This window comes from Arachis hypogaea, chromosome 13, assembly GCF_003086295.3.
Source record: "Arachis hypogaea cultivar Tifrunner chromosome 13, arahy.Tifrunner.gnm2.J5K5, whole genome shotgun sequence".
Taxonomy (NCBI): Eukaryota; Viridiplantae; Streptophyta; class Magnoliopsida; order Fabales; family Fabaceae; genus Arachis; species Arachis hypogaea.
In genome coordinates this window covers 8,368,531-8,387,633 of record NC_092048.1, presented here as the reverse complement: position 1 = coordinate 8,387,633, position 19,103 = coordinate 8,368,531, and the positions used below count along the sequence as shown (strand labels likewise).

General features: G+C 32.9%; 2 protein-coding genes, 1 long non-coding RNA gene and 1 other non-coding gene across 4 annotated transcripts; 1 reads left to right on the top strand and 3 right to left on the bottom strand.

Moving 5' to 3' along the window:
* Positions 1 to 3,951: 3,951 nt before the first annotated feature.
* Positions 3,952 to 5,871, bottom strand: LOC112736986 (uncharacterized). The gene is made up of 2 exons (XR_011870191.1): positions 4,989 to 5,871; positions 3,952 to 4,180 (listed from the first exon to the last, which is right to left on the bottom strand). It is a non-coding gene; the product is annotated as an uncharacterized protein (transcript).
* A 181-nt stretch (positions 5,872 to 6,052) lies between these two features.
* LOC140172902 (auxin-induced protein X10A-like) lies at positions 6,053 to 6,674 on the bottom strand. Its single transcript, XM_072213118.1, has one exon. It carries the CDS (start codon positions 6,543 to 6,545, stop codon positions 6,234 to 6,236), a length of 312 nt encoding a protein of 103 aa, XP_072069219.1. The 5' UTR covers positions 6,546 to 6,674; the 3' UTR covers positions 6,053 to 6,233.
* Positions 6,675 to 7,254: 580 nt separating this feature from the next.
* LOC112735735 (auxin-responsive protein SAUR21) lies at positions 7,255 to 8,171 on the top strand. The gene has a single exon (XM_025785247.3). The coding sequence runs from the start codon at positions 7,328 to 7,330 to the stop codon at positions 7,721 to 7,723; it is 396 nt and encodes a 131-aa protein (XP_025641032.1). The 5' UTR covers positions 7,255 to 7,327; the 3' UTR covers positions 7,724 to 8,171.
* A 5,553-nt stretch (positions 8,172 to 13,724) lies between these two features.
* Positions 13,725 to 18,739, bottom strand: LOC112736975 (uncharacterized). The gene is made up of 2 exons (XR_003168851.3): positions 16,433 to 18,739; positions 13,725 to 15,602 (listed from the first exon to the last, which is right to left on the bottom strand). It is a non-coding gene; the product is annotated as an uncharacterized lncRNA (long non-coding RNA).
* Positions 18,740 to 19,103: the final 364 nt, after the last annotated feature.

The window sequence follows — 19,103 nt, the reverse complement described above, 5'->3', positions numbered from 1 at the left end:
CACTTTAACTATACAATATTACATAACCAGATACAAATTGAACCCAATGTATAAAGAAAACATTTTGCAGAATTATGCAACGATCAAATGCTAGACATCTTAATATTCACATATACAATGTAGCAAAAGGATTCGATATGAAGCACCATCAATCTCAAAGAACAGATGAGATAATTAGATTAATATGAAAAATCTCAAAAGCACACTACAAACTCAAATTGGAGACCAAATAACATAGCAAAAAGTATAAAACATATCGAGTAACACAAATTCCAACAATACACCCAAAACATAAAACAATAATTAAAAAGCGCGGTCATGTGAGATTCCATGAGTTCAAGTGCAATTATGTGGTGGATAAGGATGAGAACGGAGAGAAGCAAGGTGAAGAATTAAGTAGAATATACATGGCCAGATTCTAGACTTAGGGACAAACATAATCAACACATCAAACCAAGCATGCAATATACAGCCAGCAAAACATTTTCAAATCATATTATGCATATTAACCTTAAATGTCAAGTAATAAGTGATAGGAAGTTAAACAGAAGAAAGGAATTAATTTAATCGATCTACAAGGCTCTTTAAGGGCATTGTGAGAACAACATATTAGAATGAACAGTTCCGCTTATTCAAACATAGTATTGGCCCTAGCCATCCTTCAGGTTAGCAATCGACAATCCCAGATAATAAACTAACAAATGTGCTACATATACACCAACTGATAAACTAAAGACAAGTGGTTCATCATCAACCAGTTAAACAAACAGAATCCCATTAGTTGGGAAACAATACCACCAATTTAGCGAAGTTTCGAATTTTCACTACTCAACCACCATTACAATGCAGGTCACTCAAGGAGCAATAAAACCACAGATTTAGTGAAGCTCAAAAATATCGACAAGGCAATAACATATTCCAATTAGTTGCAATCCTGAGCAACTTAAAACCAGCAAGGTAATGTCTCAAAAAGGTCATACAACATAGGATCAATTAAGTAACGAACAAATGAATCAATATAACTGCCTCAACAATTCGATCATGTTAAGAGCTTTGCAAAGCCTATATATCTTTGGAAGAAAAAAGGTTAATACAACAATTTAAAATAGATTGTACTTAGATCATGATGTGCGAATTTAAGGAATAACAGTACAACTGATATCAAACCCTTAACGTATGAAGAAATGTCAAGCTAAGATGTGGGCTATGAACCAAAGCAAAAGCACTAGTAATGAAACAGTCAATTTTCAGAATTTTCTAATAGACAATATTCGAAATACACTGTGATTGTTACAGGAAAAAAATTTGGCCAAAAAGAAACAACTTAACACAAAACCCTCAATGTAAGGACTCTTTAATCAAATTAAAATCCTTATTGGGCAAATAAAGTAGAATCTGCGACATAGTTGGATAACCAACGAAACCAATGGGGTAATAGAAAATATTGATTCTCCAAATGAAACATAATCAGAAAAAGAAAAATCCCCCTTTTTTTTTTGAAATCATCAGTAGGAAGGAGTAACTAAATACAAACCCAACTACTAAATATCACCAGAATTTAAAACTACATAACAAAATCAACAATCCTATCAGCCAAGATGATCCAGCCAAAGGTACAAAACTAATTTATCTCACTGCCTTTCAGTATTAAAACAAATAAATCAAAGCTCAACAAGCTGTAAAAGGACAGGCTAATAAATTTATTACACTAGAGCACATAGTCTTCAATCACGCAAGAACCAAAAGCATATAAAGCATTTGCACCTAATAAGCGATGATAGACCTGAATCAAACATCCATTCGCAACTCAATTCATTTCACAACTATCATTTAAAAAAATTATACAGTAACAAAAATAGCTTATTGACAAAAACATTTATGATGCTTGACATTACTTAATAACCAAAGAAACCGTCGGTGTGTCACTACAAAGTAACACAATACAGCTCTCTAAATACGCACAAGAACATAAATGTAAGGGCAAAAGCCATAGAGGTAAATAAAAAGATGTACAACAACAACTAAAAACTACAAGCTAGGAGCATTTTAAGGGAAAAAATGAAGAAACAAGCCAAATCCACAAACAAATTGGGCAGAGCAAAATGAAAATTTATGAGTATGAATAATAGACATAAAAAGGTATTGCATGGACAACAATAGTTTAAACTAGAGGAAAGGAGAAAAGAGAAACATAAATAGACACAGCATGTGAACAGACAAGCTGAACCCACAAACAAGCAAAGCAAAATAAACATTCATCCGAACATTGTCGGGAATGTGCCACTCTGAAAATGAAAACAGTAATCTTATATATAAAAGAAACAGTCACATAGCACAGATGCAGATTGCATGATAAGCACAACACTTGATAGTTTTGATAGGTTAAAAATTAATTAGGTTTTAAAAAAATGTTAATAAATAAATAAATAAATAAATAAATAAATAAACAAGGCAAAGTCATTAAGCATTTTTATTGAGAGTGTGAATGCAATACTAAACATTTTTACATAAATCTTATAGTGCAAACCAGAGAAACTAACTTTTATGTTAAGCATCATGTAATGGACCACCAATGAAAAAATATTGAGTAAAAGTTAGAACAGTATGTTGAAAGAGTTGGAACAATTTTTTTAGTCAATAAAATAATTAATTTTGAAGGAAAAAAAAATTCAGATGCTCAAGTGTGTCACAAAAGTATTGTTCAGATCACAAGTTTATCATGACAAACTTCAATTTGAAATTATCAAGCCCTCATCGTATCAGAGAAACCAAAACATCTATTAATCCGCCATATATAACTACAAATCAGGCATATCATCTCCAACAACAACACAAGCAATTAAGAGTGTTCATTACCTCCTTTCAATAGAAATTTTTACAAGATAACAACCAAGATTCACCCAGTTACAGTCACGTCAGTCACCAATTCAGCAACAAATAATATTATTAACTCCTTTACAGCAGCAACAACCAATAACCTTATGGATTTCTCAAAAAAATAATTAACCAAAATTATTTACTTGTTAGTTACTGTAATAATTACTAATCAAGTGACATGAATCACCAAACAAGTATCTAATCAATGGCTAACACTCATAGGCAAGCTATAATTTAACACATTTAAAATAATCATCAAATGCTTCATAATCACCATGATCCACAAGCTCAGCAAGCAAGTCTATAAAACTAGAAATCACCTATAATCTAAGAGACACATTCATTTAATAACATATAGACAAGAACATCCTACCCTGAGTGAAGCTCAATCGTGTTTCCCATACAATCAGTTATACTAAGTATAGAACTTTAGTACTCAATTTGGTTCACATCCAAATGTTAATTTCAACTATGAAAATTTCAATAATCTTGGACAAACACAAAGCTTTCTCAAAGAAACTCATGCTACGGACTTAATTTCTTTAAAATCAATTATCCATCATCCGTATTATAATTAGCAAATTTATTTAATATTTGTTTAACCAGAAACCAAATAAATACATTTCAAACAGATCATAACAATTAAAGATCGAACAAAATCTAAAACAACATAATAATTTAATGTCTTAAGGTAGATAAAAGTGGGGTTAAATATCAATTCATAATATGTACCATTACTCAAAATATTCTATTTCCATGAAGAAATTCAACAAACTTTAAATCTATTAGAGAATAAGCCGAGATTGGTTACAAAGGGAAGGAAACGAGTGGCAAGAAGCGGCAAAAGTCTCATGATAATAATTAGATGACAACAACGACATAAAGGACAAGGATGACAATCCTATAGGCCTTTAATAGTGCCACAATTTGTACAAATAGGCGCGCTTCTATTTATACAATTGTGATCCTACCATAGGACACTTGCTCCATATTACACAGATTAAACCTAAGCTCTGATACCACTTTGTCACGATCCAAAATGAGTCATGACCGACGCTCAGGAAAATAATTCTATAGCAAGCCTAACATAGTCTAATATAAGTTAAATAAGCAACTTACAAATATTTACAAGTTCTAAAATAAATAGTTATATATTTTTAACAAAAAATTAAAATAACTAAGAGTAGTTGGATCCTGCCTGTGACATATGGAGCATACACTTCTAGGAATTCGACAAAGAATAAATACTCATTGCAGACCGTTATTCTTGAATAAAAAGTCTTACATAGTCGAATATTTGTTCCTGAAAAATACTTTTAGAAAAAAAAAAGGGTGAATTTTGCAACTCAGTGACTAGACAATACATCTATAATTGACATAAAACTATACAAACATTATCATCAAAGTAATTTTAATTAGAAATAATAGTTGATTATAATAAGCGAATCAATAAGGGAGTTCTCATACAGAAATCAAATCAAAAGTCCACACTTGGACAGCTCCACCTCTATGGGTAACCCTTCCCTCTTGTGTGTCCTAACAGAATAACAGATCTAACGTGTGGCCTACACGTTAGGCTAACAACACCCTTGCTAGCTGGAGTTTGAGTTAGATGCATCTAAGTTAACGTCATAACCGCCGTTAACTACGGTTTTCTAATACGAGCCTCCCAAACCAATTCAAAACATATAATTTCAAATACAACAATTATTTTATCTTTCAAATTTATAGGATATCGAATCAAATCAAATCAGATAATACTTTCTCATCAGAAATCTTTTTCAATCATACTTTCTCAATCATAAGAGATTTCAAATATATTTCACAATTTTTAAAGTAAGTAAGTACTAACAAATACTTCAAAAACAGATATTTAAGTAAAATCAAACATTTTAGGATAATGCAAAACTTCATCAAAAATATATATAGTCTCATGTATAATTCTAAAAGTATAAACTTCATAAAAATGAATTATTTAATTTTAATAAATCAATTATTTTAATCAATTTAAAATCGTTCAAAACAAATATAATGAGTATAATTCAAAGATCATAATAGGTATATATCAAAATAATTATAGATGCACAGTCAAATAATTATAAATGTAAGACCTACTCACAACGTGGTCCCTTGGGACCGAAGATACCAAACTCAGAGTGCCAAATTCAAGGTAAGGAGGATTGAAGTGGAATGGAACGAATGAGCGTAGAATTTGGACTGAAGTAGCAACAAGATGGAGCTGGTAATAGTTCTCGATTGTTGAAACTATAATCCAAACGCGTCAACGGAACCTTTCCTCTCAGCTCCAACCCACTTTCTCCGCAACCACAACGACTTGGACTTAAGGGAAACAAGTAGCGGCAGCACTGGTGGTGGTTCCGGCAACAACAGCGCCATACCCATTAACCAGAAACCTCGGCAGTGGCGACGGCAGAAGAACGGAGACCTCAATGTTACTTCCTGGCGGCCAGAGGTGCGGTGGCGCTTGTGGCAGCGGCGAGCCACTCCAGCAACCCCTTGTGCAAGCTCGCTTCCTCCGGCAGCGACCCAGACGGCGACGACTCTCCACGGACGGCGATGGGCCTTAGCCGGCGGTGAGCTCGTCGCAGCAGCTCCCCCGACAGCCAGCCCTCCAGCATGACGACAACAACACAAAGGCTTCCCTCTCTCTCCTCGTGTTCGCCTCTTTCTCTCTCCTCCGTCGTTGTTGATGATGGTGGCAACTGGCAGCGAGGTGTGGCGGGGTCGGCGGCTCGGTGGGGAGGGCAGCAGCAGGACACGTAGCGGCGATTCTCTCTTCTCCCTCGCAGCACAGCTCTCCCTCCATTCTTCTCTTCTTTGTTCATGTGACTTGTGTGTGTTGTGAGTTTGTGTCCGTGTGTGAGTGAGGAAGGGGGGTTTAGGGAGGGTGACCGCTAGGGAGGGATTGAAGGTTGAGAGAGAATGTTTGTGTGTGATTAGGGTTAGGGAAAAAAAGAAAAAGAAGAGTGGCCCACAAAATTTTTTTTTTTGAGTTATTACAGAAAACATTAAGGCCAGGCAGCTAATATCTCTCAAAATTCAGCTCCAATTTCAATTGTTAGTTAATACACACTATTTTCTTGCAACAGTGGCAGCTAAAAAAAAACATGTGAAGAACATATGGAACTTACAAAACAATAGCAATCTAAAAATATTTGTTGATAAAATGTATCAATCCATTGAAATTGTGAGGGAGAAATTTTTAATATTTACATCTTTCACATCTCACTGAGATGGTAGTTTCCAATACAAAAGAAGGATAAAAAGAAATTTCTAAGTACCTTCTGTACAAAAGTGTCTCTCAACTAGTCTATGTGAGTTTGCTTTAATATTACTTATAATCCCTTCAAGCGAGAAGTGATGAGGTCCATGAAAGCATCCTCTTTGCAAGGAATAGTGAGACCTCCCATTGGATGATCATATCCAAATTCTTCTTCTGCTTGGCTTAGTAACTCTTGAAACAAAGGTTGATTTAAATATGAAATTGGAATCACAAACCGCTTCATTTTGTCTCCAACATAGACTGCGAAATAGCCTTTCGGAAGTTCCACAGCTTTGGAAGATTCTTGGCTAACAGCAGATGATGCTCTTCTAATAGCTGGTAAGTGAAAGCCCATTGTTTTATGTTGCTTAACACAAACAACCATAAAAATGATCTCAAAGTGTGTAAAGAAGAATGATTGTTGCTATTAATTTGTGTTGCTTGAGAATGGCATAGTGATTGGTGAGTATATATAGATATAACAGATACATGTTATGTGGAGGTAGTTCTCTTCAGAAATGAATGGTTAATGTACTATTTGATGGGGTCTAGGGAGAGACAATGGCAAATGAGATCACATGGTATTGTCTTGTCTTCAATGAGGTTTCTTGCCAACATAGTCTTATCTTCAGAAAAAGACTTTTAGAGACTGAGGCCAATATAATGCAAATAAAGCCATGGCCTACTTGTTATGCTATAACAGGCTCAAAACATATCACTAAGGTTCTTCATGTATATCCACCATATCCTCTTTTATAATCAAGTAGTTTGGTATGCTTTAATAATGCCAAATCTATCTATAATGCCAACCATAATTGCTTAGGGAAAAAAGAAAGCAAAACAAAAGGAAAATCATGTAATTAAAATCTTATTATATCCTTGGTCCAAAATATAGTTTCTGTACACCATGTCTAGAGGAAAGTTCCTACATCCAAAAATTATTGTACTAAGATTTTTAGAACATGAGAATGCCAAGTAGTCCATCTTTAACTAAAATTGTTGGGTACATGTACCAATTTATACTTCTAGTTTCAATCATAATTGTTATCTTGACAGTGCTTTGAACGACAGAACCATGTGATTCATCAAAATGTTATTGTCTCACCAAATTTCATGTCGTTGCTTATCTCTAAATCTTGCTGAGTAAATCTATCTCTATATATACACATGCAACATTTCAGAATCTTTCATCAAGTTTTCACAACATTATCCATCAACAAGTACTTTCTTCCAAAAAAGGAAAAAAATCCACATTTTCAGAAAACTATGGCTATTCGTTTGCCTTCTTCGGTGATCCATGCTAAACGTGTCCTCAGCCGGTCTCTTTCAGGTGGCAAAAAAGTGTCTGGAAATGTGCAAAAAGGGTATCTTGCAGTGTATGTTGGAGAAGAGGAGCAAAAGAAGAGATATATGGTTCCTATATCATACTTGCATGAACCTGCTTTTCAACAATTGCTAAGTGAAGCCGAGGAAGAATTCGGATTTAATCACTCAATGGGAGGTCTAACAATTCCTTGCAGTGAAGACATCTTTTGCAGTGTGACTTCTCAGTTAAAAAGTTAGAAAGCAAGCAGGTTCATCATTCATTTCACGTGCTTTTCTTTCCACTGATATGCCAAAAGCATGCAACACCAAAAATGCAAAAGCGACTTGAATCAAGTGGTAGTTAGTAGCAGATCACAGCAGCTTGAGAGCACATTGATCTGGCTATGATCTTTGCTGCCATTTCAGATGGACTAGGACCAAAGATTGCAATCCATTTTGCTGTTGAATCTTACTGAAATGGAGACCATGCATTTTGGATATAACTTCATGCTTTATCCAATTGATGACCACACAAAATCCCATAATGGATAGAGTTGATTGTGAGAATTTGAGTTGATAAAAATGCTGAAAATGCACCATCAGCTCTATGTAATTTTGTATAGGAGCACTGAGTTGTTCCAGAAATATTATAAACATTTTTTTATATCTATGAAATAAACATCATCAGTTGATATGTGAATCCTTATCTAGCATAGTGTCTCTCTTTTTGCTATGTTTCTCTGATGACTAGCTTTATCAAATAAAGTACTCATTTGCTATTTGGATTAAATTGTGATAAGATTTGAGAAGAGTTGATGATTTGTTTAAGGTTTATTACAAGCAAAATGAACAGATTAATTTGAGAATCAAGTATGTGGTACGTTTTAAAACAAGTACAACTCATAAAAGTGATCAAACTCATTTTCTTCTATGGTTCCCAGCAGAGAAATCAAAGTGGAACTTAAAAAAAAAAAAAAAGGGATATGCCAGTAGCTGAGTTTATCTTGCTGCAATGTCTCAATTCCCAATTAAATTATATGCTTAATTATGTTTTTGAAGATTAAAAAAATGTGAGGATGTAGATGGAGACTACATTCAGAAGTACTTTCTGTACTCTTCACAAGACTTGTCATGCAAGCTGTTGTGAGTTGTGACAAATAACACCTTTGATTTTGATTGGTAGACAACCATCAATAGGGTTGTCCCTTCTTGCCTCCAAAAACTACAATTATTTCTCTTTCTCTATGAAATTATCCAAAAGCTACAAACCAAATTAATGGATTGTATATCAGGTTCAAAATTTCAAGATATAGTACTTTTAGCTGTCAGTTAGCATATAAATATTATAGAAAATGTTACATGTCTTGATCATGTCTTGAACTTATGAAGCAAGGCATTGCATTGGTTAAATAATAACTAAGTTCTTAGCTGTGCAAATCTATTTCATTTTCAAGAAGTGATCTTGTTAGCAAATCTTCTACAACACCTTGTGATGGCTCATGAGCATGTTCTTCACTAAACCGGCAGACCCCATCATCAAGTAACTGATTAACCATTCAAATCCGTAAAGAGCAGTATCCACACAAGTACCTCAGATTCTATATATATACACTCAACTCTGTGTTCTCAAACACAAACTTAAACATCTGAATTAAAAAGCTTGCTTCTTCTACAAGTAATTTGAGATCATTCCAAGAAGAAATCATGGGCTTCCATTTACTTGGTATCAGAAAATCTACACAAGTAACCTCAAAGAGTGGAGAAGTCCCAAAAGGGTATCTTGCAGAGTATGTGGGAGAAAACATGAAGAGGTTTGTGATTCCAATAGCATACTTGAGCCAACCTTCTTTTCAAGACTTGCTGAGTAAAGTAGAAGAAGAATTCGGATATGTTCATCCGATGGGTGGCCTCACAATTCCATGCAGAGAAGATATGTTCTTAGATATCATATCAGTTCAGGCTTAAGTTGTTCATCAGAGCAAAGAGACTGACATAACATTTTTGTTGAAACCAATTGTGTAGTGTACAATAGTGCTTTGGTAGATTTTTTTCTCCCTTTGCTTTCATGCAAAAGTGGAATGTGTTTATTAGTTTCATTACTTATTGTTAATGAAAATCTAAACTATTATTTAAGCTCATTGTGTTTCTGTTATTTCGGTTTCTCTTGTTTATTCTATGCCCCTAAGGCAATATGATAGAAGAGTAAAGATTATAGAGGCTATAAAATCCAGTAAGACTATCCAAAATTTGTGGTAGAATTTACCATACACAGAAGCTGCAAATTCATTTGCTAGAACCTAACTTGCATACAGGATATGGCCAAAATATTTCGACACAGCCACAAATTGTAAAAGCAGTGTAGAAAATTAAAGCCTTGACATATCCAAACTTGAATACTTAGCCATCAAAATTAAAAAACTAGTTAATGCTTCTTTTTTCTTAGTTTCACACTCTACGCTGTGACACCAAATATTTTATGAATGCAACTAGTATTATTGATTTGCTTATGTATGATCATATACAGGATTTTGGAAGCAAAAATCTGCAGATTAAAAGACATAGATAAAAGTTTCCAGGTACTGAAAATCAATGGCAGTCCATAAAATTCATACGGGAAAATATATAAATTAATTTAACTTTTAGGGAATATTTATTGAGTAAATGATTAAATTCGTATCTAAAAAATCACCCATTCTCTAAATAGGTCTCCAAAGTTTTTTGTTAGTTAAATTTGTCTTTGAATGATATTAAGTTGGTCAAATTAGTGCTTTCATTACTTCTATTGCTCATGATATTAGAGTTTGTTGATATCACATATTAAGTGATACAACATATTAAGTAATACCACAATACATACCGGGCCGTTTTAATTGGCTGCTAACATAATAAGTTTATGAATTTAAATCAAATCAACCCTAAATTGAGAGATTTCAATGCCTCAAGGTTTTCTCGATTTGAGGTTGATTTAATCTAATTGCATAAACTTATCATGTTGGTTGCTAAGTAGGACTACTGTGTCTGTGTGTTATGGTGAGCATGGTGTCATTTGATGTGCCAGATAAGTAAATTTTGACTCTATCAGCAATAGAAGTGACGGGATGACTAATATGACTAACTTAAAATTTTTGAAGGACGAATTTGATTAAAAAAATCTTTTAAAGATCAATTTAAAAAATAAATAATATTTCAGAGACAAATTTGGATTTTTTTTTTAAGCAAAGAATTAAACACAAAGTGATGGAGCAAAAGAACAAACAAAGAAATAACAAAATAAACAAAATGTAAAACTTAACCCATAGTCATCTCAGGTATTGCCATCAATAATTAAGAAGTCAACACCTTCCCACTCTCGGTAGTTTTTAACCGTTCTATAGATAATTTCCTGTACACCGGAGTGCTTGTTTTTGAAAATTCTATCTTTTTTTTTTACGCCAGATATTCTAAATAACAGTAAAAAAACTAATCAACCCCGGTTCCGCTCTTCTTTCCTTCTAGTCTATCCACGGCAAACAACCAAGCACACCACACTTGCCAAGTATACTCACAACCAAATAAAATATATTTTCAATTTCCTTTTTACATAATACACAAACAATATCATTCAGACCAATGACACCTAACGACACAATCTTTCTTTAGTATTAACTCGCCCAACTAAGACAAGCCAAGCTAGTGAAACTATAACTTGTTATATCTTTTGGAAGTATTTCTGCCTGCATAACCTATACCAAAGAGTTAGTAGAATAATTACTTTTTTTTTTTTTTTATAAAATTTCGATACAACTTAATCCTCTATCGCAGATGTTAAGGTGACCGACTATAAGCTTCCATGCAGTTAGTTAAGTAGCCCATCTCCTATTAAAACAACTCTCTCCTTCTGTGAAAAATTCATATCCATTTTAATTTATCACAAAACCCACAATCTCCGATAAAAGAATCTCTTTAGTTTGAGACGGAGAAAAATCTTGAAAAAGTATGTTACAGTGCACCGCTTTATAATCAAATGTCCTCCCAAAACTTTCTTCCATTCCTTAGGTGTATAAACAAGCCTCGAATAAATTTCTCTCTTCTTTAATTTATAACTAACAAATATCTTTTTAAGGACTTCTCTTTAGGTATGGGCGGCCTAGAAAGTATTTTTGAAAATTTTAAATTATTACATGAATACACAATCTTTTTAGATAGTCTTTTTTTGAAAACCGCCACCACCGTTTAAACAAGAGAGCTATATTTCAAATCACTCCATCTCCAATCCACCTAGATTTTTCAGAGTCTGCACCAATCTATCTATCTATCTATTTATCTATTTATAATATATAAAAACTGATACCAACTCTCTCCACAATGAGTTTAAGCCATCTTTTCTTTGCTAATAATGTCACATCAGCAATTCTAATAACTTGGCAAATGATGAAAATCAACCAATCACTACTTAGTAAAATATTTAAAAAAAAATAAAACAAAAAACTCTTATATATTATTATTCAATTGAAACATCAAGTACTAATTAAATGTAATAAATATACATTAAAAGTGTCATAATAATAATTATTATAAAAAAATTTTAGTTACAAATATTCAAATTCTACAACTTATATATATTAAGACTCTTACTACTCTTTCATTTCTTAATCTCTTACAGACTTATACTAATGGTAAAAAATTTCAGTTACAAATATTCAAATTCTACAACTTATACATATTAAGACTCTTACTACTCTTCATTTCTTAATCTCTCATACTAATTGTCAAAAATTCCTTAAATTTAATATAACATTTTTATATGTTTTTTATTCTCATTCATTTATTTTTTTTAATTATTTGCAAACAAAAAAATCACAAGAAAAGATAAAATATAGCCATTAATGCAAATCAAAAAAAAAAAAAATGAAAATGCAGTTTTGTATAACTCTAATATAAATAGCCTATGTCTTTTTTAAAAATAAATAAATTTAAAATTTATTTATAATATGTTCTCTAAAATATTTTTAATATAATATTTATTAAAATATACTATATAGTATAAATAATCTATCTCTCCGCACATTATGCGGGTCTCATCACTCTAGTTCTCATTTTATTAAAGGTATTCCATTTTTTCCATCATTCTTATTCTACAAAAGTCTCACTTGCAGTGAAATTAGCTTCTCTTCCATAGATTTAGTGCTTATTTGGGCGTCATTAAATCTATAAAAAAAGATCTTTTTTCAATAAAAAATATCTTTTTTTTTATTTTTTATTATATTTGACAAATTTCTAATAGTAAAAATAAAAATACTAGAAAAATAAAAAAACATCTTTTTTGAAAAACTACAATTTATATCTTTTTTTTAAAAGATTTTTTTTTCTTAAAAAATATTTTTCAAATAATAAATAAATAAATAAAAAATATTTTTATCTTATTTTATCCAAACTTAATTAATAAATAAAAAGATTTTTTTACATAAAATTATTTTTATTTTTATAAAAAAATTTAAAAAAATATCATAAAAATTTTTTTTTTCAAAAATAATATCCAAACAAATTTTTAGACATCTTATACAAACTAAAATAATATACAAAGAAACTATTAAAGACAGATTTAATAAGAAATAGGTTTTCAGTTTTATTAAGAATTTTCGCTTTTCACATGCTGAGTCTTTTGATCATTTACTGATTATATCAATACCAGCTAGAATCTTATCTCATCTATATAGAAGATCACATATTGTAAAAATACCCTATCTAATATTACTAGTACTTGCAAAACGTGAAAATTAAAGAGGCTAGTTTTTTCGGTGATTATCATTGTCATTTGGCATTCAAACGAAAGAAATTCTTTATATATATTAGTTGATTAGGATATACACGGTCTAAATGTTTAGAGTATTTTCAATGTTGTTTGATTTAACTTTAGGGATATTTAAAGACAATGTCCTAAAAAATACTATTCAAACTAATTTTCACTCTTTTTTTTTTCAAGAGAAGAATTTCAAGAAATCAGAAATAAACCTTTTAAAAATACATGTCACTTTGAATCTTCTAAAATAAAAAATAGAAAAATTTAATAAAATAATAAATAAAAAATTAATCATTATTAATTTTATAATTTTCATAAAATATATACTCCATCTTAATATAAAACTAAAAGTGATTAACTCTTTATTTTACCACTTTATCAATATTACTTTGTAAATTAATTATTTTTGAATTTTGATAGTGAATAACTCCAAAAGAAAAAAAATAAATAAAGAGAGAGAGACCTTCCGGTGCTAATTACATAAATGAGAAACTCAATTAGTCATTGACCGACAAAAGAAAAAAAAAAGATTACACAGAATTAAAAAATTATAATTATAATTATTAAATGTCTACACACATACATAGGGTACACTAAGCATAAAACACCGCCATTGACAACCTATATAAGAATGCGAAACTCTCTTCTCGACACTTCCTACCCAGGTTGTGATTTCTCAGTAAGCGGTTCTTGTTCCTCTTAAATTTGGTATTTTCCATTCTTCTTTCTCCATTGTTGGGTTCTTTCTTTCTCTGCTATTACTTTGAATAATGGGATCAACGCTCTACTGTGGGTGAATTCGGAGGCTCGGTTCAACAAAATTTCAACGGTGAATACGAAGGTAATTGGTGCTTTTGCAAAATCTGCTTGATTAGCGTTTTAAAGAATGTATGAATCAACAATGGTGGGAGAAGAAACTTTATTATCTTCACGTTTCGGTAACGGGGATGGATCTCCCCCCCTCCCCCCCTTTTTTTGTTGGTTCTCTTTATAAAGATGTTTCTCTGTTCAAATCTTTTGCATTTTGTTACTTAACGTCGGGGTCCATTGTAAAGATGTTTTTTTTTTGTGCAAATCATTGCTGTTATTGAATATTTTCAAGTCCGCGAAAAGAAAAAGGGTTTGCTTTTTAATTGTGATGTTAGTTTTTGATTATCTTGGGAATGAATTGGTTTTGGAAAAGTTGGTTTTTCTTTATTTCCCAAGCTATTTTTCTGCTATTGAATTTCGGGCAATTGAGTTTTGCCATTTGATAGTTCTGGGATGCCCTGTTTTTTTCTCTCTTCTTTTTATGATTTGGATGTGACTCTGGACTTTAAATTTATTTCAATTCTACCTTGCACAATGCATGTTTGAGCCGTTTGGGAAAAGAATTTTTTGCAGAATGATATATGATTGACTTTTATAGCAGGACAAACTTAGTCGCAGAAGTGTTTCAATTCTTTTGCAATGAATTTTTTTACTATGCGGATCAAATAAGATGTTATCTCTTGAAAAAGTAGTGTAATGGTTTGTTGATGGGAAAATTGTGCGATAATTTTCATGATTCTTGTGACCTTTGAAAACTAAAATGTGTGGAAAGGTAATATACTTGACTTTTTCTGTCCAATGATATATGTAACCATATATGTGGCCCTATGAATTGGGATGAAGGATTTTATTCCTTATGACCTGACCCTATGAATTGTGATGAAAGATTTTAGTCCCTATGACCCGATAAAACCGGATAAGATGATATATGTGGCCCTACGAAATTGAATTGTGGCAAAGTATCTTAGTCCCTATGACTCAAGAAAATCGGATATAGTAATGTGTGGTCTTATGGAATTTAATTGTGACGAAGGATGATAGTCCCTATGACCCTAAAATATCAGATACAATGATGCGTGGTCCTATGAAATCGAATGGTGGCGAAGGATCTTATCCTCTATGACCCGAATATATCGGATATGATAATATGCTTGACCCTTATGTTGCAAAATGATGTTATTTTGCTTTTTTGGACCCATGAATATTGAAGTTTGATGGGATAGTCAACCTATGACCTTAAAATTTGGTGAAGGGTTTGTTACGGCCCAAAATGAACCATGACCGGCGCTTAGGGAAACAGTTCCAGTTCCCTAGCAAGCCTATCAAACTCAAATATAAATTAAATAAAAAAGTTACAAATATTTTAAAGAAATTTACAGTTTCTAAAACGAATAATTTCATATTTTTAATAAAAGGTAAAATAATTAGATATGGATGGATTTTGCCTGTGATATATGGAGCATATGACGTCTAAGAATTCAACAAAAATGAAGTACTAATTGCAGATCATTACTCTTGAATAGAAGGCTCACATTCAAATATTTGTTCCTGAAAATTATTTTTAGAAAAACGGAATGAGTTTTGCAACCCAGTGGCCAGACAATACATCTATAATCGACATGAGACCATATATAAACATTATATCAAAAATAATTTTAATTAAAAAATAATAATTCATAATAATAAGTGAATCAATAAGGGAGTTCTCATACAGAAATCAAATCAAAAGTCCACACTTAGGCGGCTCCACCTCTATGGGTAGCCCTTTCCTCTAGTGTGTCCGTACGGAATAACAGATCTAACGTGTGGCCTACACGTTAGGCTAGCAACGCCCCTGCTAGCTGAGGTCTGAGCCAGATGCATCTAGGTTAACGTCATAACCGCCGTTAACTACGGTTTTCTAATACGAGCCTCCCAAACCAATTCAAAACATATAATTTCAAATACAACAAATCTTTGATCTTACAAATATATAAGGTATCGAATCAAATCAAATCAGATAATATTTTTTCATCCAAATCATATTCAATCATATTTTCTCAATCTTAAGGCATTTCAAAATATTTCACAATTCCAAAACAAGTGAGTACCAACAAAATTTCAATACTTCAAAAATACATATTCGAATAAAATCAAGTACTTTAAAATAATATAAAACTTCTTCAACATACATATAATCTCATAAAAATATATAGTCTCATGTGCATATTAAAATGAGTTTAACAAGGATAAGCATTTAGTTCTAATAAATCAATTAGTAAAACCAAATTTAAAATCATTTGATAATAATCTTTATAAGTATAACTAAGTTCAAACACCATATATCCAAATAATTATAGACGTAAAGCCAAACAATTATAAATGTAAAGCCTACTCACAACTTGGTCCCAGGGGACCGAAGAAACTGAAACCGGAGTGGCAAATTAAAAAGGTGAAGATGGTTGGAATAGAATGGATCGAAAGGACGTAGAATCTAGACCGAGGCAGTAGCAACAACTCCAACTAATCCCGCAGCAACAACTTTGTAATAGTCACCGCTATAGCGGCTGAAATAGAATGGAAACAAGATAGCATAAATGGAATAGTAGCAGAGCAAAAGTGGAAACGATGCAAGTTTAAGGAAAAGACCTAAACCAAAACAAAGGCACTATTCGGCGGCGTTTTTCCAAAAACCACAACGGTGATGGCAACATTAGCTCCGATAAGATGCTTAAACCGAAAGCATAGGACCAGCAACGGCGCCAGCAAGGAATGGCTCTAACGGCGGCCGCAGCTCGAATGTGACCTCCTTCCCCAGCAACGGTAGCAGCAGCGGCAACACACCACCGTTACCCCTCTTCCCGGCGACGAGTTCTATTATATTCTCCTTCCCCTTTCGCGAAGTCTCTCCCTTCTCTCTCCTCGTGCTCTCCTCAGTGACGACGACTTGGCATGGCGGCTGTTGAGGCTCAGCGGCGATGGAGACAAGGCACGGCAGCTGTAGCAGTTTGACGGTAGCGAAGCAGAACGGCGGCAGTCCTTCTTCCTTGTCTCTTCTCTCGCGCTCGTCCCCTCTCTCAGAGGCATCTCACTCGGTTCTGGCCTCTGATGGCGATGCGACGGCGGCGAGCTGGACGTGGCTGGTGGCGACGCGACGGACACGAAGGGCGAGCTCCAGGCCAGCGATGACGAGGCACGGCTCTCTCTCTCCTCGCGTGGTGGCTCGGCGTGGACAGCTCTCTCCTTCCTCCTCCCTTCTCTTCTCACGGTCTCCCCTCTTCTCTCTTTCCCTTTTCTTTCTTTCTTTCTTTTTCCTTCAAGTCTGTGTGTGTGCTGTGAGGAAGAGGGTGTGAGGGGAGTGAGAGTGTGTGCGGTAGTGAGAGGTGAGTGAGTGTGTTAGAAGAGGGTTAGGGTTTGGTTTGAAAAAAAAGAGGAACAAGGGGTATTGTAGGGATTTTACATTCTACCCTCCTTATAAAAATTTTCGTCCTCGAAAATTGATATAATCTTCAAACTTTACATGATTTTAGCACTTTACCGAACATGAGAAATAAGCATAACGAGGTGCAAAAGTTACAAGATAGGATCCTGATAAAACGATGTCATTGGCATTTCGCTACTCTCGTTCCCTTGACCACTCAGATATACATAACCCTCTTCACGTCGTTCGTCAATCTTTTCTAAATACAATCTTGGTTCTGTAGTACATATCCATGGTAGCAACTAGTTTTATGTCAAGTGTTCAAATTTCAACTTTCTGAACTTCCGCATCGGTAGCTGTGTCCTAAAGAACTAACGTATCGCTTGCTATATCTGAGAATCGCACGTGATATTGAAACAAACACGAGTTTGTTTAAAAGGATTCTAAACTTAGGCAGAAAAGAGCAAACATCATAGATGGTATTCGCAAGAATTCGGGGAGATGCGTAGGATCGCAACTAAACAAGGATATACAAAAACAGTGAAGCATGCCAAAAAGAGAATCAATCGCGTCTTAGTAAGGAAATTTGAATCAAGAACTTTGATAGAACAATAAAAGAAAAGATGGTGTATGAAGTCAAAACAAGTTTATGTTGGATCAAAGAAGTACGAAGTTCACAAGAGATGGCCACTAAAATCAATGGTAATATTCACAAAGATTTAAGAGAATGACTAGAAACACAATTAAATAACACACAATCTTTTAGAATTAAAGAAGAGGAAGAACATACAAAGCCTAAAAATTTTATAATATTTATCGAGCAAAATAAGAACACTAGGACAAATGAAGTTAAAGAAAACAATAAGAAGCAACAGCACTATAGGTAAGGAAAGCTAAATAGCAACAAACATACAACGTAAATAAAATACCCACAACAATTATAAATCCAAATCCCAAGCACAACAAGACAAAGACAATAACAGAGAGACAAAGCAAAACAACAAATAGAAGATTTGACCGCACCTTTTAAAAAGACAATTGTACAATTATGAAAATTAAAAACAGTAATTGTCACAAAAATTAACATCCTCATTTTCTCTTATCTAGAATTCTTTGACAAAGGTCATTTGAAATAATTATTGCCATAACCTTGAATATTAAGTATACTAGAATAAAATTTAATAGCTTTTGACTATAAATAAAAGACAAATAACGTAAATCATAATGAGAAAATGCAAGCAATCATCTCATTATTCCCAAGGCCAAAATTCACCTATAATCATGTAGCTAAACTTAGTATGAAGTTACAAATAAATTCACATATAAAATAATAATAATAATAAAACTAAAATTTAAAGTATTGGCAATTAACACAGTAGAATCAATTATAATAACTACTTTCTTCTTTTTATTTTTTTGGTTTAAATCTCCAATTATGAATTTGCTCTTAACATAATCAAAGCACATAGCAAAAGAATTTCAGAAAATTAGTATGAAATTAGATTTCTTGTAAAGATAAAACACCAAAAGAAAAAAAAATCATGTTCATAAATATATATACTTTATCTTTTTTTTTGGATAAATAGAGAACACACATGCAAGTATAACTATAGTTATAGAAAAAGTTGACTATTTTTTTTTTTTGTGAA